The 25,652-nt window shown below is 42.1% G+C and overlaps 1 protein-coding gene and 1 long non-coding RNA gene across 5 annotated transcripts in view; one reads left to right on the plus strand and one right to left on the minus strand.

Annotated features, from left to right (window-relative positions):
* Positions 1-25,652, plus strand: part of EPAS1 (endothelial PAS domain protein 1) — an 82,019-nt gene that overhangs the window by 23,953 nt on the left and 32,414 nt on the right. For all 4 annotated transcript variants that reach the window (XM_087777248.1, XM_087777246.1, XM_087777244.1 and 1 more), the window contains exon 2: positions 20,584-20,774. In XM_087777248.1, coding sequence (XP_087633374.1) covers positions 20,584-20,774 — 191 coding nt within the window. The remainder of the gene's footprint in view (positions 1-20,583; positions 20,775-25,652) is intronic.
* LOC148053240 (uncharacterized) overlaps positions 1,193-25,652 on the minus strand; it is a 95,108-nt gene continuing 70,648 nt past the window's right edge. The window contains exon 3 of the long non-coding RNA XR_015708930.1: positions 1,193-11,168. This is a non-coding gene — a long non-coding RNA (uncharacterized LOC148053240). The remainder of the gene's footprint in view (positions 11,169-25,652) is intronic.

Below are 25,652 nucleotides of genomic sequence, written 5' to 3' on the forward strand. Positions count from 1 at the left end.
ATTTCATGCAAGAACAGCAGAAGTGGCTTTATTACTTAGGAGAATGGCTATTACTAAGGACTATTAGTTGCATTTTTAGAGCGGTTGATGATATTTTCTTGTTTTCTTCCAAAATTGTTTGTAAACAAAGCCACTATACTGTCGCTTAAATGGAAAGGCAACCGTTTGCCTAAAACAGCTGTGTAGTTACATTAGCGTCTATAAATAAGTTTATTATTTTAGATGAAAGTTATAAAGCAATCTGTTTACCTCTGTCGAAGTAAGTAGAATAGCTGAAAACATGCCTAAAAAAGGATGAAGAGTAGCATTGGAACAACATAACATCCTTCAAGGGTTCTTTATGCATGTTTAATATTTTAATCAAACACAACTTCTCTGTGGTTTTGTGGTCTTAAGAAAACTGGAAGGAAGGAAAGTGCTATTTCACTCTTCAGCTGACTGAAATGTAGCAATTTCCTCATTTAAAATATTGATTCTTCCCAACTGCTTTGAGATGTTTTTGGAGGCAGGTAGTACTGAATGGGGAAAAAATATGAAAGTACGAAAATTTCCATTAACTGTGTGGAGAGAATAAAAGCATTAGCGTTCACTCTGTTCTCCTTTAGAAACACATATTGGTTAGATACAGAGGTTTCAGTACCACGTATGCTGAAAATGTGGTCTAAGAGCTTTAATTTACCTTCGTCTGTCAGTGTTAATGGACAGAGCAAGTGCTGGAGCTGCTGTAAAACAAATCTGTTTTCTTTTTGTCTGCTGTGCCAGATAATGAAATAAAAGCTAAATTATCACTGATAAAAGTAATTTGCAGAAAAGCAATGATAAAAATATAACAGCAGAGCTTGCCATTAGCTATTTAAATGGATAATGCTTGCTAGCGCTCGTAACCTACTTCTGCCCTCTGGTTTTTATTGTCTTCTCCCCCTTCCCATGCTAGCAAGGGCCTTCTCAGTAGAGGCTTAGAGCAGTAAAACTATGGGTATGCTAAATCCTGGCAGGGGTAACTTTCTGAGGGATAACTACTATTTTTTTCCGTTCTTTTTCTATACTACAGTATTGCCAAGATAAAGCATGTACACAGTTTGAAGAGCTGTTATCAGTATAATTTTATCCATCCCAACTTGAGGAATGTATTTGCTAATGATGGAAATGGAGAAGACGGTTTATCTCATTGCAGCACTGGTAACTCTTGCAAACTTATCATGAATTATACAATATTTACTGTGAAAGCCTCAGTTCTTGGAGTCGTGTTTAGGTGAAATTCATACTTTCCTTTCCTTTCTGTCTATCTTTCTGTATGTCTGCATCTTTTTATTTTCTTTTTTTTTTTTAATTTAATTTTTTACCTCTAAGATCCAGAAGTTTGAAGTCATGTCCGAGTTGTTCACAAAAACTCAGAAATGGGAAGGCAAATGTACAGACTTCTGAGCCCTGTGTGTTTGTGTGTGTGTGCATGATTCTAATGTGCATATGTATAAATGTACACACACATGCAAAAACACTTAAATTTTATAATTTCCTCGTGTTGTGGTTTAACCCCAGCCGGCAACTAAGCCCCACGCAGCCGCTCGCTCACTCCCCCCCGGTGGGATGGGGGAGAGAATCAGAAGAGTAAAAGTGAGAAAACTCGTGGGTTGAGATAAAGACAGTTTAATAGGTAAAGCAAAAGCCATGCGCACAAGGAAAGCAAAACAAGGAATTCATTCACTCCTTCCCATCGGCAGGCGGGTGTTCAGCCATCTCCAGGAAAGCAGGGCTCCATCACGCGTAACAGTTACTTGGGAAGACAAACGCCATCAATCTGAACGTACCCCCAGTTTATATGCTGAGCATGACGTCATATGGTGTGGAATATCCCTTTGGTCAGTTGGGGTCAGCTGTCCCAGCCGTGTCCCCTCCCGGCTTCCTGGGCACCTCCAGCCTTCTCAGTCGGCACAGCATGAGAAGCTGAAAAGTCCTTGAATTAATGTAAGCACTACTCACCAACAACTAAAACATCAGTGTGTTATCAACATTATTCTCATAGTAAATCCAAAACGCAACACTATACCAGCTACTAGGAAAAAAATTAACTCTATCCCAGCTGAAACCAGGACACCTTGTAAAACAGCCTTATCTCTCTTGAAATTGAGTCATCATTTTTTAAATGCTTGGAATTCAGATTACTTTTATGACGGGAAGCCAGTGTCCAGAGTAAAACATTAGCCGTAGGGTAGTTGAAGGATGATTGGTTTCTTGTAAGAGCTGAACATGCTCATTGGTACATTTGTAGTTCGTAAAAGCATTTCTTTAAAGACATTCAGTTGTGAATGACTAAATAGGGCACAACTGCTAAACTCTAGCTGCAGTACCTAGAAGTATTCTATGTTTGCAGCCTGGACGCTGCTGTGCAGCGCTTGCCAATTTGCAAATGTCAAGGACGGTTACCCTCTCACATTCCTAAATGGTTTGCCTCTGACCATCCCTCAGGAAACCTGCCCTTTCTCCAGCTCTCCTTCTCCAGCTATTGCTGCCAATTGCTGTTTTGCTGTGCGGCTGCAATGGCTGTAATCCTTGGGAAGGCCAGGCCACGTTGGTCCAGGCGATCTGGGAAGGCACATGAACTCCCTCTCCTTGCCCCCAAAAATAAGACAAGGGCACCTTGAAAGCTGGGGAAACTCTTTCCATGTGTGTGGCTCTGCAGAGTATCAGCTAGAGCACATAGTCTTGCTGCTGCTGGTCAGACAATTTCGTACAGGCACAGCCTTGTAAGAGGTGCAAAGCTGCTATTGTTTTAATATTTTCTTGTGCATGAATATCTTTATTTTTCCTGGGTAATGTAGGAGAAAATATCACACGTATGAACTTTCTAAAGTACTTTTATCTGACAAAAACCTTTGGGTTAATCTTGTAAGTGATATGGGTCTGTATTGTCCTGAAGTGCTTTACTATTTATTGTGGCTGAACACGGTTGTTCTAAAAATATAATGTTATAATACTTTGAGCTTTGCTTCTGTATTATGTCCCTTCTGTGTGTCATGCTTTATTCCCTCTGCAGCTTCAAAGTGTTTAGGAAAAAGAAGTGTGCTATTGAAAATGTGTTTATAGCAGAACAGATAATTAAGTTCTTCTTTTGCAGTACTGTTCAAATAGGTGAAAGTTGCCTTCAAAGATGCATTTAGTGGCATAACAATTAAATGTCAATATAATGGAATAATAACAATGCCATAATGGAAGAAAACCTAAATTTTCGTTTACTGGTATAAAACCAAATTTATGGCGATAACCTGAAGCCCCGGTGGCAGAGGTCTGCTGGCCAGTGTACAGTAGCAGCTGTGCTCTGGCTGTTAGCAGGCAGGCAGGATGTGATGCACAGGCCGATTCAGTTCATGGCGTGTTAAGCACAACTTCAATGAAGTTCAACTTTGATGAGTAACATCAAAGCTGTGTCACCATAGCTGGGTAGCAAAGCAGTCTGATGCGTTGGCCCTGTGTTTATGTACTGGTTAACAAAAACATCAGAAAACAAAATGGAGTGGCAAAACTGATGCTCATTTAGAGGTAAAGGCCAGAGTGTGAACTCTAATGTACAAGTAGAAATAGGGATAGCTCTGCTGTTTGTCGTATCTACATACATATTTGTGATCTCGTAGGTATGAATGGATGTTGGACAAAACAATTTCACTGCCAAAAATGGTCCCCTATTCCCTGATGACGCAATGAAATAGAGGGGTAGACCACAAAACTACTGAAAACAGCAGCATGAAACATTGAGAGCTTTAGGAAAATGGTGTCTCTGCTAAAAACTGGGTGTAAAATACAAATGGAGATGCAAACTACTGCAGAATTAAATCCTGCGGATGGCTGGTCTTAGACTAGGCTCTTGTACTTTCCATCTGTCTTCAGGGAGAAGGTTGCAAATGCTCAGCACCTCCTGGCCTGCAATGTGATAGTTGGAGGTAGAAGCACACTAGAAAATTAGCCATTTTAGGTAGTTTAGGTGAGCAGTCAGACCAGAGATAACGCACGTAAGATCTGAGCTGTTTCGACAGACAGACATGAAAAGAAGTTTATTCAGGCCAGAAGTGGAAGAGACAGTGCAAAAGGCTTTTCAGTAAATGAAATTGTTGCTGCTTGAAGGGAGAGATGTCCTCATCGGGAGAACGTGTACCTTTCTGAGAAGGGCTAGGGGTGGTCTTGAATGTGCAAGTGCTAGCATGGGGCTCACTGAGCAAATAGCCATGGGAGCTTGGCATGGGTGAGGACGGTGCAAGTTGGTGGGCAGCAGCATGGGGAAAAATATTTGAGCGAACAGAAAAGAGATCCTGATGTAAGATTTCTTCTAGATTTTTTTTCAGGACCGAGTTGTATCTGTACAGTTGTAGTCATATATGTTTATATGAAGATACTGCTTAATAGCAGTATAAAGTTTATTTCTATACTTTCTATAAAGTTTTTATGCAGTAACTTTACAGTATCCTTGTGGGGATGAGAAGTGACTCCTTTAAGACCACTTCTGATCTACTAAGTCTTGATACATCAGGCTAATGAGGCTACTGAGCAGGCCAGAGCCTTTTGTTCTTAGAAGTGTTATTCATGGAGTTAAACAGAAATAATCTTGGTCATTCTACTGTTCTCAAAGCTTGGTTAATTCAGATGATCAGTGCTTGCATAACTGGGACTTAACAGAGTCCAGATGTTCCTGTATTTCAGCCACACTTCCACCTTCTACCCTGTGTGAAGCAAGACACTTAGGGTGAAAAGTTCTCCACTTCTCTCTTTATCTAATTCTAGGTCTGCACTTGGAAACATTTTCCATGCTCTCGAAGTCTTTCTGCACCCATGGGATTTTTTTTTGGTTGTCTGCTTTCCCTTTCCTCTCCCTAAATCTGCTGACGGCACTCCCAAATCTTTCCCCCGTTTTCTGAATTGTGTTATCTACTTCCTCCAGAGATGGTTTGATAAAAATCTGGTTTCCAGTTCTCTCAATGCTTTGGGCCTCTGTGTGGTAGAGAATATCATTTAATGAAGCTCTGTTAGTGGCATTTCTTGCTTTCCTTAAAGTGGCATCCATTTCAAATGGTCCTCAAAATTTTTTTTTTTCTATAATGAAGTACATTTGATTGAGAGATTGGAAATTCTATATCATAAACTAGCTAGACATTCATTCATTCTTGGCCTATGAAATTATGTGAAATTTTCATTGCTTTTTGTAATAGACTTGTAGAAAGAGTTACTTTTTCCATGCAGACCCCTTGTTTTGTTTAAACTTCCCCCAAACCTGTTGTTTCTACCTACTTTCTTTTTTAAAATCTTTATCCTCCTCTCTTGGCAGCCAAGCAACAGAGCTCATATAGAGATTTGGATGTCCCTTCCCATGCCAAAAAGTGACTCCCTACTAGTAGCTGGTCTGGTGTAAGGGGTGTGACGTGTCCCAGCAGAATCTGAGAGCGAAGTATTTCCTGTTTATTGGCATTGACACAAGACAAGAAAACATAAAATAAAACTTATTTTGAGGAGCTGTGTTCTGATCTCCCCTCCATGCAAGTCAGGATAACTCCATTTAAGTTAATGTAGTGAGAATTGGTCCAGGGGCAGGCATGATGTGATCCCCCAGAGGGGTACTTGTGGAGATGAGACTTTGCCTTTAGTAGTTGCAGGCTAGTCCTTCATCCTGCGCTCCGTTGTGTCCCCACTGTGTCCTCTTCCTTTGTACCACAAGTACCACTGTTCCGATGGAGTTTCAGATGTGTTTTGCTGTCCTTCGTGTGCTTGGGTTCTCTGTCTGTGTGTGGAGGTGAGTGTTAATACTGGATCCCTGCTCTGAGTTGGAGTCTGATGGGGCAGGCATGGGACAAACCGCTCCCCACGTCAAAGATGTTTTTCCCAGTCATTTTGTTGCTGTTTTGATTTTAATGCTGAAATGAGGGATTGAGGAGTTTAACATTTCAAGATGATCCTTTAAGTAGCTGCAGCTCCCCAAAACATTGGAAAGACATGTTTTGAGACTGGCCGTGCAAAGCTGTTTTGAGTCAACCCTAAATCAGAGGGTATAGGCTCCATGGCATTCAGTCCTTCCCCTGTAAAGACTGGGGAGAGGTCCCACAGCAACAGGCTTTGCAGCCGCCGCCTGTAGCCACCCTTTGGTTTTTAGTTGTCCAGAGCAGCTCGTCTATAGAAATGTTCATGCCAGGCAAAGTTGTGTGATGGTGAGTACTAGTGAACAGTGTAATGCTGAAAAGCACCTAAGTAACGATTTGCTGTGGCTGGTACATACGTAATGCGGAAGGAGAAATAGCATTCACCAGAGTAGACACAAATGCTGTATTTTCTGGGAACTGGGCCAGGGGTGTGAGGGTGTTTGTGTGGGGTTTTTTTTTCTCCCCAAACCCCATAGCTTATCTTGCTTGTTTCTCTGTCTTTTCTCTCCCCTCTGGCCAGACTCCAGTTTGTAATTCTGCATTCTTTCCTACTCAGCCTGAAGTTTTCTCATGTTAAATGTTTGTTTTGAATTTGCACCTTGTTTCTGCACAGAACATATCAGTGATGCAAGACCTGCTGGTTAGGAGATTTTTCAGCATATAGAACAGAGGCTGAAAGTCAAGTGGTATTGGGTTGGCACACCTATGCACCCAAAATATCTTCAGACCTGTAAAAATAGGCAGTAGGAAATTAATTCGTACGGAGGGAAAATAAAATCTGTGCAAATATTTTGACGGTGAAGGTGACTGACCAGTAGAGCAATTTACTTAATGTTACAGTGGGTTGGTTCTCCATCCCTGAAAGTTGCTTAAATTGACCAGATTGTTCTTTTAAAGAAATGCTCAGATTCAAACTGTATTAATTCAAGCGAAGCCTGCAACCTCTGATCTACAGGTTAGACAAGTTGTTGGCATTCTTCTTCCTTTCTGGGCTGATGAGGTTTGACGCTGTCATTCATCCTTCTCCCAGAGCTGTTAGTAAGCCAGAGCTTCAAGGAAACATGTCTTCCTTCAGGATTTTAATAAAACATGCTATAATCATAGTGAATAAAATCCCTGCATCTGCAGAGGCGTAGGCCTACACCTACCTCCACTCGGATTTGCAGCTTAATTGAAAATATAGTAGATCAGCGGACTTTCCTATTTCTTGTCACACTGTGGGTCAGTTTTACTCGCTGCGCTTTCAGAAGGGTTTTTTCCAGCTTTTGTTGGTTAAAGCTAAACAATCTCTTCTCAGCTGTGGTAAACATTTATTGGTAGATAATAAAGTTTTATTTAGTATCATTGACGAAAATCGCCTATTTGATTCTTAGTCAATGATCTGAGATAGTGGACCTCTTTAAGTGGAGAAAATGCGGCTGAAATGTTGACCCGTGTGGGTTTGTTCTGCTAATGACTATTGTTCTTTTAGAGTCCTTGGAGATTTTTTCCCAATGTTTTCAAGTTTTCTTTGAAAGACTAGTGGGAGGGTCAACAGAAATTGGTGGAAGTCCATTACATGTATGAGGAAATGATAATAAGATTGAGGAGGAAAAGTTGATATTGGTGATTGTTGCATACAATCATGAATACGATTTTTTTTTTTAATTGGGAATAAAGTGACTAGGATGTACATAAAGTGTATTCCTCTAAGGCTTGTTATTTTATAAATGTGCCATTGACTAAAAACTATGTTAAATTAAGTTTAAATCACATTTGTACAATTTAGATTGACTCCATTAGGTGTGCTATGCCTTGCTCTTTAATTATTACTGTTGTTTTCCATATGCGTTGCATTATAAAGGTTTCTTAATCTTAAATGTATTTCACAGTAGCATATGGCTGTTTGAGTAAAAGAGTTAAATATTTATTCATGTTCTGTATTCTGTATGAAAGGACTCTCTTTTTTTTTTTTTCCTCCTGTCTATGAAGGGATAAAAGTCTGTTTAGAACTACTGTTGACCATAGCAGCATGTTTTGTACAAATGTAGCTAACTATACTGGCATACAAATACAATTCAAAAGAATACGTTAACACAAGAAGCAGTGTTACCTTTTGGACTCAGCTCCTATCAACACGGGTACATGGTGCGCTTTCTGCGCTGGCCTCGTCCCTCTTCTGCACTGGTGTTTGGGGTAGGGTTGTGGTACGACTGTTTCTCAGTGTACCTCATATTTAGCCTCTGTACCATCGCAGTTGTCTTCTAATTACAAAATTGTCAGTTTTGGCAGTGAGTGCAGCTTCTTTTTCTTTTTTTCCTTCTTTTTTTCCTTTTCTTTCTGCTTCTTCTGAGAAAGCAGTAATCTTTGGAACAATCGTTCAGTTCAGTTGATTAAGTTACTTAATTTAGCAAAGGACAAGAAGCATAAAAATTGCATTTTCCAAGAACCACTGTAAGGAGGTACAGGGTATGTTTACGAAACAGTGCTGGTCGTTATTGAGACTCTCAGCTCAAAATGGATGAGAGCACCCTCGCCCCTGCCTTGGGAAGTACCATCTGTTTTGTGTAACTCTTGTGACCCCTTATGCATGTACTGATAGAGTTGCATGCATTTCAGCATGCGTATCTTGGGCTTTCTTATTAGAAATTTGGCTGCTATACCGTTAGAATCAAAATAATGAAACATTGAGGTACCACACCCCAACAGATGCAAAGTTCTGATAGATGTCCAAGACCTGCCTGGTTGTAACGTGTCTCTTGTTAAGAGAATGCAAGGGAGCTTAATAGTAAGCTGACACTTGTGAATTGTATTGAATTAAACAACAACAAAAAAAATCTAGCTTCTTTTCTGGAAGAACTGAGTTTTACCTGCCTACTTTTGTCATAAATGGAATTTATTACTGTTCTTGGGCTCCTACCTCCTGCCCTCTCAGGGTGGTGGGACTATGATGGAGATGACGATCAGGCCCAATATAGGCATATGTGCCTTGTTTGCTTAACTTTAAGGAGAATAAAAGCTCCAGGAGGAATAATGGCAGAATACTGATGTGTTAATTCATAGTTCTGAAGTAAAAAAGAGAAAATACAGAGAAATGTGGCCATGTGAATTTGCCTTTGTATACATACTGAATGCTTTCCAGTTTTGCTGCTTCCCATTTATCATCATCTTTTATTCTTGTCTAGAGTAACCGTCCTTTGATTGTAGATACATAGAAGTTTAAGGAGTTAGTAGGCAGTAGTAGAAAAGGAAACAAAGCAAGAAATGCCAAAACAGAAAGACTGCATCCAGTTATTCACTTTGTATTACAACACAGACTGCCCTTATATCAGTTCCCTTTGAAAGTTTGTGTTTAGTGAGTAATTATTCAGGGCGATGCGTCAGAAGAGCTAGCGGCCATTTTCCGACAGAACCAAGCCTTAATTTTTAAAATACTTGAAATACTGCAGTTGAGTGTGGAGAGGCCACAGTTGTTTCCTCCTCCAGTACCGGAGTTTCGACGTCCCTCTGGCTTCTGCCGCAGCGGTGGGCGCCGAGAGGCAGGTCAGCAGTGAGAGGGCTCCTCAGGGCTTTGCCAGCAGCCGCAGGAGTCTTTGCCAGGAGCTGAAGGTGTGTGGGGCCGGGTGGACAGAGAAGGCACTGGTTGCCCCCGAGTTACATCACTCCAGCCTCTGATTTTAGCTGTAAATTTAGAGCAATTGCCTAACTTTGCTAAAGTGACTGCTGGTTTTCTGGCCAGGTAGCTGAAGTAGCCTGACCCTTTGGCTCAATCCTTTTCCCTCGTAGTAAGAGGAGAATACAATTTACCCCAGCTCAAGCTAATAATCTTCAATTTTTATCAACTTGAACTAGTGACAGCCTTGAATACTAATGAGAGATCAAAATCACAGCATGTAAAGGTATCACTATTCCAGTTTACCTGATGACTTAATTAAGAGGAGGCGGACAATTACAGAGCTACTGTATAAAATAACAGCCCCCCTGAAAAGAAAGCAGGAACTAAGAATGAGCTGTGTCCCAGGATGTTTGTGCAGGCAGAACTCACACCCCACAGGGCAAAAAATACGGCCTGGCTCTCAGGATCTGCGCTTGATCGTTGTTGCAGGAAGCGGAGGAAACTGTGTTACATGGAATGATCAAAATTCAGAGCGTCTGTATTGTTATTCTCAAGAATTATTATTCCCTGCTTGCCAAAGAAATGGCTGTTTAATCTGTCTTTCTGGACATCAATCTTCTTACTGTGAATGGCTACAAATCGCCAAGAGGCAGAGAGGGAGAAAACATTAACTTCCATCATAATTGAGCACACATTAAAATGATTAAGGTCCAAAGAGTAAAGAAGGGCTAGCATTATTTCATAAAGATTTTATTGCAAGAGCTGTTTTCTTAACTTTATTGTTAGAAGATTTGACACTTTGGAAGAACAAGGCACGGCTTATTAACAGGCAATGGCGCAAAGTAATTTTAATGGTCGTTTTGAGCGTTCTCTAAAGGAGAGAAAACCTTTTCCCTTCGAGCTGGTGTGTGCCGCCACTGCAGTCTTTAGGGCATCCCACGCAGGCCCTGTGCTTGAAACAAAGTGACCGAAGTTCCTTTGTAGATGCTCTGCTGTCTTCATATACTGAACTTGGGAGTAAGGGTGCTGTAGAGGGCATCATCACAGAGCAGCCCAAAGCCTTAGGAGAAGAAGGAGCTCTTCTTGTGTTCCCAGGGCTGGGGGGTTCACCTGCTCGATTTTTGCTCTGTTGGTAACCTTGCTGACTGGGATAGAAACAAGCATGTGTCAGAGCGTGGCCTCCATACCTTCAAAGATTGGCCTCCAGTCTTCGACTGTCTGCTGATTTCAGAGACCCATTTCATTATGGATTGGCTTTATTGCTCCTTTTCTGTCTTGCAGCTGGTTTATCTTAAATATTTTATTAGTTCTAGTTACTGTTTTAATTGGCAGAATTAGCAAAAAAAAAAAAAATCACAGCTGAAATGCATTGTGGAGGGCCGTTCACTTATATAGCAATTTTTTAAATTGTGGCAATATATTTACTTTATCATCCCTATAAATGTTCGCTATCGTTTATTTACTAGCCAATACAGTTTTAAATTTTGATTACTTTACTCTGGAAATAAAGATGTCTCATTGAGTCAGCTTACATAGAGAGCCTGGAGATGCATAAGAGAAGAAAGGTGGTGGTGGAGGAGGTTTCAGTGGATGCTTGCAGACCTCTTACGTGGCTCATTTGGTGAAGATTTCTGCATCTTTCTGGCTTGCTGATCTCTTTTCAGGGGTTGAAGAACCTACAACACATTGAAGGGTGGGCTGTTTATTTTCCCTGTGTTGTTTTTATGTACCGAAATATTGTAGTGAAAATAGTTGGGTGGGGTGTAATGAACGCTTTCAAAGACCTTCCTTTGAAAGAGGCTTTTTTCCAGCCCTTGGTGGTCACCACCCATTTTCCTGTGCTGTGCGTGCCTCTCTCATTGTTCCTACCCACAAAGGCTCCTTGTGTGAACCTGTCAGCAAATGTGCCAGTGAGACGAGATAAAATGTCATGGGATATCGGTCCGAGCCTGCCGAAGCACCGGGGTTTTCACCCACAACCGTCGGTGGGTATTGCCCCAAGGTGTAACACAGCGTTAGATCCTAAAACTCGGGATTTGTCAACAATTTTTGGTGTGACTCTCTCAACCGTTTACGGTTGAGCGGGTTTGAGGCTGAAGCGTAGGTTTGCATACCACTGATAGTAAAGTCGTGTGATGGCAATGTTTGTCCCTTAGGCTTGAAATAAAGCTTAATTGAAAAATTGTCCTTGTTTACCTGCAGTTGCACCATTTTGATAAATGATGCTGGTTGTGGTTTGGTATGGGCTGGGATGTGGTCAGTGCCCCATCTGAAAAATGAGGCTGGTTGTGAGTTTAACTTCTGGGGCCCCCCCCGGCCTGTGAATTGCACTTTGTTCACCTTTAGCTTTAACCCGCTGGTGAAGAGATAAAGCACATCCCTTGGTATGTGTTTTTAGAGTAGGTAAATAGTTGGGTTATCTGAAAACAGATCTTAGCAATACCTGCTGAGCTTCTGAGCAACACTATGTATGGACCTCTAGATTAGCTGTCAAAAATTGACTGATTACTACAAGTAATGCCACAAGATAAGGATCTGTAATCTCTCAAACACAAATCACTGATAGAGATCTTGGGTTGTGCATTGTCATAACCTTATCCCTGCTGCTGCGGTGCGATTCCAGCTCTAGCTGTGCTGTGGGGACTCTCGAATGTGTAAGTGGAAACTAGAAAAAAGCAGAGTGGTACATTTATCACCCCCCAAAAATTTGCTGATTTGAAAGAAAGTTCAGTTTTGGCCAACACTGAAACAGTCCTTTCTGTAGCATTGTTTAGTGGGTTTGGTGGTGGGCTTTTTTAGTCTGAAGGTTATCTCTGAAACTTGCCATATCTTGGCTGGTATCAAAGAACTGATTGCCACAAGGAAGGAATCCATGATCCCATATCTTGATGGAGCAGAGCAGTGCAAAACCAGTCTCGGGAAGGAAGACTGAGTTTAGATGACTTTGTGCTCCCCTGACTGCGATTTGACCATGTGTTGGGCTGCTTATTTCTCTCCAAATTTCCTTATTATTTTGGAAGATGGAGGAGGTGTTTCACTGATCTGTTTTAAGTTTGGGCTGCAGCAGCTTTACAAGGCTGATCCAGAGCTGTCCTGACCCTTTCTGTGACCGGCACTGGGGCTTGCTGAGCACGCAGAGACTTGGAGCAGGAAACTGCTCTGCCTGAAAACTTAAGCCACAAGAAAAGTCTCTCTGCCATCTACCCCTAATGTAGGGAGTGGGTTGAAAAGGCAGAAAGATAATGCCTCTATCTGATGATCAAACAGCAGCCTGCCGTCTTCTCTGCATGGCGTGGGCCTCGCGCGGTTCCCAGGAACAACGCGTTCGGCATGTCCTCTGAGGTACCAGGCTCATGCTGGCATGGCGACTGCAGAACGGGCTGCACTCGCAGCATCGTAAAATAATCCAGGACCAGATTACTGGCTGCTGAAATCCTAATACTTATCTTTCTAGTTTAAGGTACTCGTAAAACTAGAGGAAAAAATGGTAGAACATAAATCCTGTAGACGTTGTTTTGCTTACTGTGATTAAATTTATCAGACTCTGGTGACATATTGTGAACCCAAATGCTTTAAAAATATCTAAGTGCTCCTGCAGCCTCAGTAAGGTTTTCAACATTGAACTCCCAAAGTGCTATTTAGTTGTTGTGACAACTGCAGTCTTCACAATGATACTTTAAATTGCAGGTGCAAAGTGTTTTTCTTTCAGTAGCTGCATTTAATGCAGCTAGTGGTATAAAAAGATGCTAGTGGTGTAAGCATTTTAGAACTGTATAGGTGTAATCTTTTTTTGTCCCGGAACCACCTTTTTTTCAGAAATAAATGCCAGGAATGTTCATGAAAATAAATAAAATACAAATCCAGTACAGCTTAATTATTAAGCCTAAAGGTACGATCAGGACTTCAGACATTGGAGAAGTTACAGTCTTACATGTGGTTTTAAAGTTTATATGGAATTCATCCTGTCTAAAGAGTTGATGTGTTCCTCATTCAAGAAAACATTCCTGGCTGTGTTACTGTCAGCTGTGGTGGTCCTAGGGTGACATGGACTTAGTGAATCATAAATATGCTCAAAGACACCAAAAGTTTGGTATTCACTCGTCTCTTGATACTCTAATCGTACTAGCCAAGTCCCCTGTCGGTTTGCCAAGCATCCTTTGAAAAGGCCTAATGAGAATGGAAATGAGTTCCTCGCCCTTAACACAAACTCTTCCCTCGTCTGTCCCTGAGACACTCGTATTTCTCATTCTCCTGACCCTCATCTAGCCTTTGGTTTTAAACTTGGAGGAAGGAATTGCATCACATATTGATATGGCAGTAGGTGCCAAGCTTTACTGAACTAGCAGTGATTTGTTATTAGTGGGTATGTACAGAAACACAAGAAATCCCTCAGTCAAACCAAGGAGTCAGTGGTGAGTTACTGTAAGTTAGGGCAGCTTTAAAGGAAGGGTGGAAGGTATTTCGTTTCCTTGTTTTTGTAATAGCCCTTTCTGTTGTAGCTTTTCTTGTTACCTTCGAACTCTCATTTCCTCTATTAATGAATTCCCCATTTTGGCGTCATTTGTAATTGTTTTGTCTGTGTACGGGATGCTATATCCCAATGTGCAGCAACGCTGCTTTAGCACTTGCCCGCCATCAGCACTCCACATATCTTCAAGCCTTTTTTTTTTTTTTCTCCGTCCAAGAATAACTCTGCATCCTTCCCCTTCCTATGGCTCTTGCTGGTGTGCTGAACCTGGGCATCTGGTGTCTTCTCAGCCTGTAGAAATAATTATTTTCACTGGAAAGAGGTATAAGGAGGGATCTTACGGCACCGTGTATGGGTTTCATTCACAGCTTTCATAGTTTGGCCCGAGCTCCTGGTGAACGAGTAAATTGCTGTTTGTAGCACTTTTTATTTACTGATGGTCACTTTTATTACTTTAATGGAAGGGGCTTTCAAAAGCACAGCATGCCATCTAGAATAAATTGCTCGTCAGGTAGAATGGTTACAAATACTTTTTAAAGGAATTTTAAGGCTAAGTAAGCATGAGGGCTGGCTGCTTGGTGTCTGTGCAAGCCCACCTCTGGGGCCGTCAAGCAGTGTGGTTCGGAGCTAGCTATGGAGCGCCTCACAGTCAGCGAAACTCCTCTTTAGATATTACCCTGCTTCAAATCATCTAGGGATTTGCTGAGCAGAAGGTAAAGCAAAATATAAACACACAGAAAAAAACAGATTTGCTAGTTGAAATAAATCTTTTTTGTTATCAAAAACAGTACTGCCTGTAAAAATATTTTTACTGAGTTTTTACTGGTTTGAATTGGAAATTTTTTTTTATGCTAAGCATCTGATCTTTTTTTTTTATTTATCTGTGCTGTAAAATATTTTCTTATCTTTGCACCCTTAGAATGTATTTTTCTTGTTCTGCCAGCTAGCATTTGAAGCTTTAACTCCAAACCATTCGAAATTGAGCATTTACTACAGAAATTTCATGTGACAGCTTAATTAACTGTGGATTCTTGACCTTTAAAGTGCTGGAGGTAGAAACATTTAATAAGCAGCCATTGGATATAAAGTAATATGCCTGTTGTTTTACTAGCTTGCATACATGGCAGTTTGAAGCAAAGTCCAAGGGTCACCGAAATCATGAAGTAATCTCGAGCGAGTCAGTCTGAACTACGTATTTCAAAGCGTTGTACGAATGCGTCATGCAGTATGTATGTACGAGTGAAGGCTACCAGGTTACATATAAGATATTTTTATGCAAGGTGCGGATTACAATTTCTCTAAAAGCTTCTGTGATCTGGACCTGCAAGGTGGGAGTGTAATTCACTGCAATTATCGTGCTGCCTAGTCTTAAACAAGCAAGCGTGTGTGTACACAACCAAAGTATCAACCCACATGGACTTGTTGTAAGCAGCGAAACCCTGAGCAGAAGATTGCTATCTTGGCAAGTCCCCTCCATCAGCTTAAAGGAGGCCACCGATGTCCTTGACAGAAGGGAGGACCGCTGAAGCTGACCACCCGGCACCATCTTCAGCTGAGTGGGTACCAAAGGGCTTTGAGGGGGTAACTATGTGTGGGAAGGACCAGGGAGATGTATGGGTGGAGGTGGTGGGCAGGGATTACTGGTGGAGATGAACTACTAGCAGGATTGAGACTCCAGAGAAGGGAGTATGGTCACAGCCAATGGAAACAGTACCGAAACGTCAGGTCGGTCCCTCTCTGCTGAGCCGAGGAGGGTTGTGTGGGTGCCTAACCCTACTTCAGACCAGGGAGTGACGCCGTATGCCTGCACGTAAGCTCCCGTGCAGGGGGTGGTCTGTTTGCCCCCCAGTGTTTGTGGGGCTGATCCCTGCTGTGTCTGGGTCGCAGGTACTTTCTGCAGTTGTCCGGGCAGGGCAGTGGCAGCAGCGCGGACCCCAGCCCGGGCTGGCTGCCCCAGCATTTCTCGTGGCTGTCGGAGTCCGGAGCTATTGCAGCAGTGAGCGCTGGGAACACAGTCCCTAAGCCGACATGGTAGTTTTGCAAGGTTATTTAGGCCGGAGTGGTTGTGTGGGGCTTCAGGTTTTGCTAATAACTTGCCGTGCCTGGAGTTTCCAGTCCTGCAGCAACAGAGGAAACCCAGATTATGATCTTCACCCCAAGCGAGCAAGACCTTCGTCTGCAGACATTCCCGCCGATTTCAGTGAAGCGGTGTCGCAAGGAGACTGTTGGAGATGAGCAAGGGGATAGGAATCTGGCTCCTGGGATCCATGCAGGGCATTCCTACACCCCTTTGGATGCTTCCAGCGGGTGGGATTGCGTGCCCTGTTCCCGTGCGTGGGTGTACCCCTGGGACCGGTTTCTTGTTTGGGTTATTGTGAGAAGTGCGGAGAGCTTTTACTCCTGAAAATTTGTGAGCTTCACCTGAAAGGGCAAGTTGTTTGTCATCTTTGCTCACATGCGCTGGCCCAGAAGTTCTATTTTCAGAGCGCAAACTAAACATGGCTAGGAGGGAGTGGGAAATCAGGTAAACAGCCGTCCTGGGGGTACAGTGCCATACTTGTGTTCTGTGGCGGGGAGCTGCCTGCGCTGCATTAACTCTTCCATTCCCTACATCTTGCTGCGTGTAAGCGCTGTAGCCCCGGAGCATCATCCGGCAGCCCGGGGGGAGTCCTTGCTGGGAAGCGGCGCCTTTGTTTTCCTTCTCCTCGAGCCTCCCGGCCACCCTCGGCGTAGCCAAGTCCTGAGTGGAGTCCCCAGGCCCATTCCTGAGCTCGCTCACCCTGTTTCCAGCGGAGATTTGAGCTTTTCCATTCCTTTCTTGTCATTTTATCGGGAATGGTCAGGCTGCGATTGCAATGTGCGTGTGTGGCCAAGCAGGGCCTTATCCTCCCAGATGCCGGGACTCCTGAAGGAACGAGCATTGGGGAGCTCCCAGGAGGCTTCCCTGCAGCACCTCCAGGACTTGCACCAGCGTACGGGTGGACTGATCTGTGGTGGCTTTCTCCTCTCTCTCCCTCTGCATTTTTAAAAATCTGACACAGGTTTGGGTGAGTGAGGTTTCTGCTTCTGCTTGCGTCACTTTCCCCAAGCAGTGACGCACATGTGTGCTCTTTTTTTGCCACGTGAGTGAGTGGTTTATGTGCTGGGAGGGAATGATTCATAAATTAGCTGGAGTCTGGGCCTTTTCTCTATTGCCCTAATGATGTGTGAAGAGGATTCGGTGTCAGCCTTTCTTCCTGGCCTTCAAACAGGCAGGTTGTTGAGCAGTTACATTTTCACTCTCCAGCTGTGGGTAGACCAGCCTCGCCCCGGGTAAAATGCTAATCCCATGCATAAAATGGGGGTAACTGCAGAGAGAGTTAATGGCCTGCCGCCTGCAAGCGAAAACACTGAAAATACTGCTTTTTGCGGGATTCTGTCACTCGACTGCAATTTTTGGAGGCTTTTGCAACCAGGACGAGTAAGCACAGACCGACCGTCTTTGCCACGGGTGTCCCTGGGAGGGACAGCCAGCAAGCGCAGAGGTCTGCTGGGGGGGAAGGTGTGGGGGGCAAGCGGCGTGCGGGTGTTTTGGGCCTCTGTGGGCCTGTGCCGGGCTGGCTACAATCACAACGCGACGGGCGGGTGTGCTGAGCGAGGGAAGAAGGGGAGGAAAATGGAGGTGCAGGAAGCCATGGGGGGAAATGCTTAACAAGCAAATTGTTTATTTAAAATGATAATGGGTGAGCAAGAAGGTCTTTTGAAAGCAACCAGGCAGGCTGATTCCTCCCCATGTTTTCTGATGTGAGAAAGCTCTCATGCGGTGTGTAATGAACGATGATGTCTCTCTGCAGAGAAACCAAGCACGACAGTCAGCAGTGTTGAGGGAAAGCATCTGCTGCACAGAGAAAAAAAAAAACTCATTCTCTGCTCATAGCATTAGTTATTAGAAACCTTGAGCAACCTATGGTTAATGAAACCAGCTTGTCTCATTAGCCACACTTCAAAATTATATTTACAGAGGTTAGCAAAACTAAATATTTTTCTTTGTGGCCGGAGTGGTGTCATGAGAGACCCTGTCTTATACAAACCATTTTTACTGCACAAATTGCGACACAGCTTTGGCCTTGGTTCCCAAAGTTTCATATTTAAACGAGGAGGGATTGGATCTTGTTTTGCCCAAGTTGGTTCTAATGTGAAAATTGTGGGCTCTAGATTTAGAGCAGAGCTCGAACATTTATGGTTCAAGTTAAATTTTCTAAGCTGCAATTGGAAATGCTTGCAAATATTGCCATGTAGGTTTTGTTTCTGTTTTCTCTTTTATTTCATTGGTAGAATTAGAAACTGAGACTATTTATTCCCAGTCTGGCAACTTTATAGGCACAGTGTAGGCACATTTTTCTTTAGAGAGCAAGCCGTACCTCTGAAAGAAGCATCGGTGTAAGCAGTTCGTATGGCTCTCCTGTTCCCAGCACCTGCCCCAGGAGGACACAGGGCGTTTTCTGTTTTACCTTCTTGGACAGCTGTACGAAGGCACTTTTTTTTACATGGATGTAGTGTGACTCTTACTTGGCAAGGATAAAAGTAAGGAGTTAGTGTCACCTTGTGAATACCTGATCCTTTAGATTCAAACTTGGGCGGGTTGGTATTGGTTCCAGCGATGCCCCTGAAGTCATTATCAAAGGTGGATCCTGCCGTTATGTACTGAAACGTGTGTAGGTCTCATCCCGTTCATACCTCCTGTAACAGAGGCCATGTTACAAAATACTCACCTCAGGCAAAATAATTGTGAAAGAGGTTTGCCGAGGGCTGATCGTGGATCTTGAGAAGATACTGTAAGCATTTATGAGGCCCCTTGCCCTGTTAGCACACCCAACGGTGAGCACCTATCTGATCCCTAAGCGTATGCCCAGCTTCACATGTTTTGCAGCACGAGGGCCCTGCTGATGTGTTGTGAGCACACTTCTGCTTTGGATGATGATGCTGAATGCCCAGCCTTGCCTGGGCCGCAGCAAACCCCTTACTGTAACTATACTCCTAGTATTTAACACACACCCTGGCTATTTTTCCTTCTTTCTGATTTACAAAGCCACCTGTGGTTTTCATGCTAGAAGCTTTTGCAGGCCGTCTAACTCTTCTAGAAATGGTTGTCTTCTTTAGAATATGTTACTATGTATTAATACTCTTTCTATTTTATGCAGTTTTATATGAGACCAACCATGATTGGAACAGTTTCTAGGATTAAGTGATGCAATTAATATTGTTCCTCATCATCTTCACACAAGAGAATATATTGAAATACCCTGTTTGATAGGATTTTGTTGTTGTTGTTGTTGATCCATTTTTAGTTTATAGGCTCATTATTTTATACTGACATTGGAAAAAGCAGGTTATAAGATGCTTCATTTTTAGGCAGCCTTGCAAATGGAGAGCTGCTGCTGGTGATTCTAGAAATGAATGTGCAGCCACAACAGCAAAAACGGTGGGGCTGATCTCCACGCCCTGTTCTGTGCACATCCAAGCTGTGCTCTTTGCACTGGTAGAGTATTACAGGCGTCTGCCTGAAAAGAAATATATTCTGTGTTGGCGTGACTAAGGTGCAAAACCTCAACTCGTGCAAGTGAAGGAAACTTGTAGTATCAGCAGAGCTACATGGGGTTGAAAAAGCTGATGGTTTTGAATGGATTCAGGTTCTTCATGTTCTGAAATAAGAATCGTACTACTTTATAAAAGAACCTTGGAGTCAGTGAAGTTTCCTCTTAAACTATCCTATCCCAGCTCCATTATAAACATAGCCCTTGTGTTCTCGCATGTTAAATTTAGCTTTATGTCCCTCGGTGGCTTAATTTTGCATACTTGCTTCATAAAATGTCTTCCCCTTTGTTATTTCCTGCTTTTCTGTTCTCTGTGGAGTTCGAAGGAGGCTGGCTCTATCGGTCGTGTTATTTTACTCAAGAAGGAATCTGTTTTCATAGACAATGGAGAAGCGGTGATTTAACTAGAATAGCTTCTACGAAGGAGGGGTTTCTTCTATGCAACAGTATTTTCTTTCCTATTTTGTATCCTTCATGGTCAAACAAAGGTGGTTTTCCAGAGTAGTGTCAGGTTAAGAGCTGAGACAGTTGCATACACAAACACAATTTGATACCCTATTATTACTTTTATTTTAATGTAGGGAACAGCCATTGCAAGTCATTATATCTTACGACACAGCCACATGCACTGTAATTGTTCCAGCTTTAAAATGGATTGTCACCTCATCCCAGAGTAATTTTCAAGTAAATTAATTTAGATTGAAGAAACTAAATTTTTATTTTTAACGTTTCCTGAATCTCAGGAATAATAGTTTGCTATTTCATTTTGAATCTCTCACCTAAGGCAGATCTTGATCCTGTTACACTCAGTGGGGATTCAGGGGGTCCAAAGGCTGACTTCTGCAGAATCGGAGCCCTTTCCAGTTGTGACAGTCCTCTCCTAATTCCCATTTTAAAAGGAGCAAATAGGTATTAATGTCTGGTCAATTGATTTAAACCAGTTGACAGAATGGATTCGTTGCTGAGAAGATGTACTCTTGTAAATGCCTCTCTCAAGTGGTGAACTGCATTTCAAGAAATGCATTTTCCTTTCTCTCCTTTACCTACCAGGAGCAGTTCAGAACGGAGGAAGGAGAAGTCAAGAGATGCAGCGAGATGCAGGAGAAGCAAAGAAACCGAAGTTTTCTATGAACTGGCACATGAGCTGCCCCTGCCCCACAACATCAGTTCCCACCTGGACAAGGCATCCATAATGCGCCTGGCAATCAGTTTCCTACGCACTCACAAGCTTCTGTCTTCAGGTAAGATCTGGCTAAAAGAAGCTGTCAGTGCTAGTTGATGGCAGCTTGGTAAGATTGTGCATGGTCTTCTCTGAGTGCTGGGTCCTAAAGTGAGAACAGGACACAACTGCTTGTGTTGTGAGAATACAGCTAGCTTTAAAGATCGGTTGGTGGGTTTTTTTCATCAGAATGACGTATATTTTAATTGGGATAGAAAAATCTGAGTGATATGAGTCAAGTAAGGTCTTCATTACCAAAATAACAACTGGTGCAGTTTTGCCTCTCTAAAAAACTGCTCTCAAAACTCCTCAATGTGGTTTATTAAGCTCAGCTACAAGATTTTCAACTTTTAACAGTTTAAGATGTATGTTTGAATTCTGATTAAGCTTCCATACTGAAACAAGTACATTTTGATTTGGCATGGCAAGCATGTTTGTGCCAGTGCATTCAAAAGGCAGCTGGGAAGTTTTGAAGGTCCAATACTTTGTTTGAAAGGACTAATTGTGCTATACGCTGGTAATGAGTAGTAGGTGGATTGTTTATTGTTTATGACACAGTAGACTAGGGTAGCTAAAGCAAATAACTTTTAAATACGCAACATGAATGGATTCAATGTAACCAGAATCTTGCTCGTGTTGGACTAGTAGGAAATGTGAACCAGCATCATTTTCATAGCCTGTGAAAGCCGATAAAATTAACAATGTTTTTATTTTGCACCTATATTTGAATAATCACTTTGATGGAAATCTGTTGTGTGAGTAGCCTGGGTCATCAATGAAAACAACTGATGTTTCTGGGGGAACTTTCACATGGTGACCTATAAGTGTCCAGAATACGTTAACAAAACAATGCCTGCGTTGTTTGTGAAAGGTAAACCCATAATTTCATCTTTTCCTTCGTTAATGGCAACACTCCCAATAAGGTCATGATTGCACTTCCTTTCTTTAGAGGAGTTGATTCATACCATAACAATTCCTTTAATAAATGTTATTAGGAAGTATCTCATTTTGTGGAAGAGTATGCTGTTGGTTTGTTGTTGGTTAGTCTGAAAAATATGACAAATTCAATTCTGCTTCTGTGAGCTTTGTAATTTTTGTAGCTTTTTTGGGTTCTGCTAAGACTATTGTATAAAATATGGGTATTTTCATCTTAACTTATAGAATGTGGTTTTAACATTTACTTCTGTGAAAAGAAAAGTTTATTTGCTGAACGGTGTTTGCAAATCATCTCTGTTTTCGTCATGTAATTAATACTTGAAGAAGTTGCATAAATAAGTAACTGTTCTTAAACATGCCTTACACCAAGCCAATTTGTTAGTAACTTTCTCATAAAAACACAGCTTCAGCTTTTCAAATATTTATATGACATGAAGTAAAGATTGGCACAGTGTAGGAAAGCAAACTTCTGAAGGGCTGTAACAGATAATATAAATAATGCGTGTGTCTGCGAAACTTGACATGAAATAGTTTGATGCTGTCATCATCAGAAAAATACATTTGCTTACCTGGAAACTGCTATGGTTAAAGTGAAATTTTCAAATACATGTACATTTTGTGGTGAGGAAAAAAATCTACAGATAGAACATTTAGTGCTTCTGTAGTGTGAAGGCTTAGGCTCATATAATTTGATAGTGATGACAGCTCAATGTACGTATGTAACATTCATACATACACATACATATATGATTTTTCTGTGACAGTGTTTGAAAAACAATGTGATTCATGTAGCTGATCTACATGTTCTTGAAGTACCACCAGGACCCAGCAGTTAGAAAGGAATCTGGAAATGAAATGTTACAGTAGTGACAGGCTGTGATTTAATATTTCAGGATTTCTCTCTGTTAGTTATTTGCTTAGCCTTAAATCTGATGCACTTCCCCAGGCTAAATATTGACTTGGAGTAAGTCCTCTCATTAAAATTTGTGGTGTTAGTCAAAGGCAGATTTGTCCATCGCTGCATCAGACACTGGAGATGTAGATAAAGGTTTAAAATCTTTAGCGCTTCTATTCTGAGGGATTGAACTTAAGGTACTTTAAAGGGACTGATTTTCTGGAAGAGCTGGGTATTATTTTCTGACAGTAAGAATACACTGAAATGAAAGAACTCAAGCCAGAAAACCACTGTTTGCTTGTAAAAGCCTCATCTGCTACTTATATTCTTCTGAGTATAGCTAACACTTAAATTAGCCAAGCTAAACAGGAAGGCTGCAAATTTAAGCCCTGAATATTTGAAAGATAAAATTTACCAGGCATTGGAATAAAGTGGCATCAGAGAGAGAACTTTCATTATCCTTATCAGAATAATGACTTCAGAGTATTATTTCTTCCTTGTGCAATTGCCCAAGAGTTGACGCTTGCTGAGACTCCCGAGATTCACAAATGTAGAGTACTGCTCTGGCCAAAGTAAATCTCTGTCAGGTTGAGAACTGTTTCTTGCTCTCAGGAGACAAGGCTGTAAAATTGAATATAAGCGTTTCTGGCAGGTGAGCTTTGTTTGAAAAAATACTGCATTTCAGGACTGATTAACACTATTGCTATACAATAGCTGCTTAATACAGTTAATATTAGACAGGTGCTGTTTTTCTGATCTGTTCCTGTAAATCAGAATTTAAGTCTTTGATGGTGGGCTTCTAAATAATGTCAGTCTTTATAAGGAGACTGGCTTTCACTGGAAGGCCATCTGATTTATTTCAAAGCCATAGGTTTTCAGTAGAGCTTTTGGCTCTCGGATGAGGAAGTTTGCTGCTCATCGTGTTTTGACGAGAGTGTGGAGTAAATGGCCACTGGGCTCCTGCGATGCCTCTCCGCGCCCTGTTCTCACTTTTGCTCTAAACCATTTCTGAGCCCCAAGCAAAGCTGCCCCTGTTTCACACACATGTTTAGCAGACTGGAATTTGTCCATAAATTCTGAGTTGCATTCAAGGAGCCTGATTTGACTGACGGGGAGCATGGGGGTTACTGTGTTGTCTCTGACAGGTGAACTGGGAAATGGGGAGGTAGAGAACTGCAGTGTGCATGAGAAGCAAACTCCTGCTCCAGCCCGCTGACCCCCCCTTCGCTTTATGTTTGTCTTCATGGAAATAGTTTTGATTATTTGGGCTAGACACTTAGTGTAAACTGGAGTTAAGTGGGAGTATTTGTTCTGTCATTAATTAGGACATTAGAATAACATTTACTGCATTTTTATATATATACAATGACACTAAAATAAGCTTGCAGTGCAGCTTGGAAAATGCTTCAAAAGGTAGTAAAGAAAAAAGTACCGCTTGGTTCGCATTTTTGTTATTTATTATTTATTCTATCAAAAACTGCTCGAACACCGGATTTTATTTTATATTACTGTTTGTGGGCATGATTCTCAAACGCGAACACATCTCTTCGTTTTGTGGCAATTTTGCTGGGAGCGGAGAGAGCAAGGGCCTTCCCAGGACTGCATCCTCGTCTTTCTGCAAGCTGATGCTCCAGATGGGATTTCAGAGATGACTGTAGGCAACTTGCCAGCCTCAGTCCACTGGCATTGAGTGTCTCATGTCCCTTCCTATTATCCCTGACTTGGAATAGAGCTTTTCACTTGTGCAACTCGGGCTGTTTTACTAGCTGTGTCTGCATAATGATTATTTATCTGTCGGGAAGCCAAGACCTAGGGAAATCTATGCCCACATTCTTCCAGCAGGTGAATGGCAGAGCCCACGAATCTGAGCCCTCATTGAGAGCTCTCCTGCTACGTGCCTCCGAAAATCCCGGCTTGCGGATTGCAGGGTGCACGTCTCCTGCAGGCGTTGCGGGGCCCAAGCTTGGCCCTTGTATCCTATCATAATAGGAAATAGCTGGTTGTATATCTCAGAGTTCAAAAGGGTAAAAAATACCAGGTTTTGCTTTATAAAAGTTGCTGCTTTACTTAGTAACATGTTTCCCTTTGATTTTCACAGTAGGCAATTCTGTGTGGGAATGTTGGAGAGGAAGCCTTTAACATTTAGAAATGCAGGCTGTTCGTCTGACGGCCTGATTGAGATTAGTATCACAGGAAGCAAACTGAAACAATAGCTTTATGATACTGTTTCCATGTTGTGCGCAGAACAGTACACGGTATAATTGGAGTGCTAAGTAGAAATATCATTTAATCATGAGCGTCTTAAATATTTTTCAAGATGTCTCCTAATTCTATTGGCATAATACATTTTTGCCATCATCACATTCAAATGTTTGGGATAAATTTAGAAGCAATGTTTGTTCATTTCAAGTAAAGGTTTTGATCCCATAAAGCTGTAGCTGAAAATAGACTGTTTGATGGTTATCAGTAGTGGAGCTTTTGGATTTGGGATCTTAAGTCCTTTAGTATAGTCAGAAAAATTGATAGCAGTACTTGTCCCCTGTTATTCTCTAGAATAGCTAGTGAATTAGCTGAATGCTTTCTGGGGGGGTTAATAGATGGTAAAAGAGAAATTTTTGCTAAAGAACGGCTGTCTTGGTTAACAGCTGACATGATGATAATTGCTAAGGCTGCCTCAGACAGTCTCTTTTTGTCTGAATATGAGGAAGAAAATCCACTTTAGGAAGCCTGTACGGGCAGTATTGGCATGCGATGCCAATGATTTTGAGTGTTTATTTGGCCCATGCTGATGCTAAAGGCGTTAGAGGAACCAGAACTCTTTGATACCAGTGAGTTGCTGTGTGTCAGGGCTGGAGACTTTTTAGTCAGGCTAATCAGGCAAACACAATTTTATCAGCTTTCTTTAATCCCGTCCCAATTGTGTGGCCACCCGGGTGTCTTTTCTGTGCAGAGATCCAGCAAAGGAAACTGATGGGAGTTGCTCCTGTGCAGGCAGTAGAGCAGCAGAAATGGGGAGGGAACAGGGAAGCAGACGGGAAGTTGTTTGGGAGAAGGGAGGCCACGAGGAAG

Source organism: Nipponia nippon, unplaced genomic scaffold, assembly GCF_047370975.1.
Source record: "Nipponia nippon isolate SJK-2023a ecotype South Korea unplaced genomic scaffold, ASM4737097v1 scaffold_4, whole genome shotgun sequence".
NCBI lineage: Eukaryota > Metazoa > Chordata > Aves > Pelecaniformes > Threskiornithidae > Nipponia > Nipponia nippon.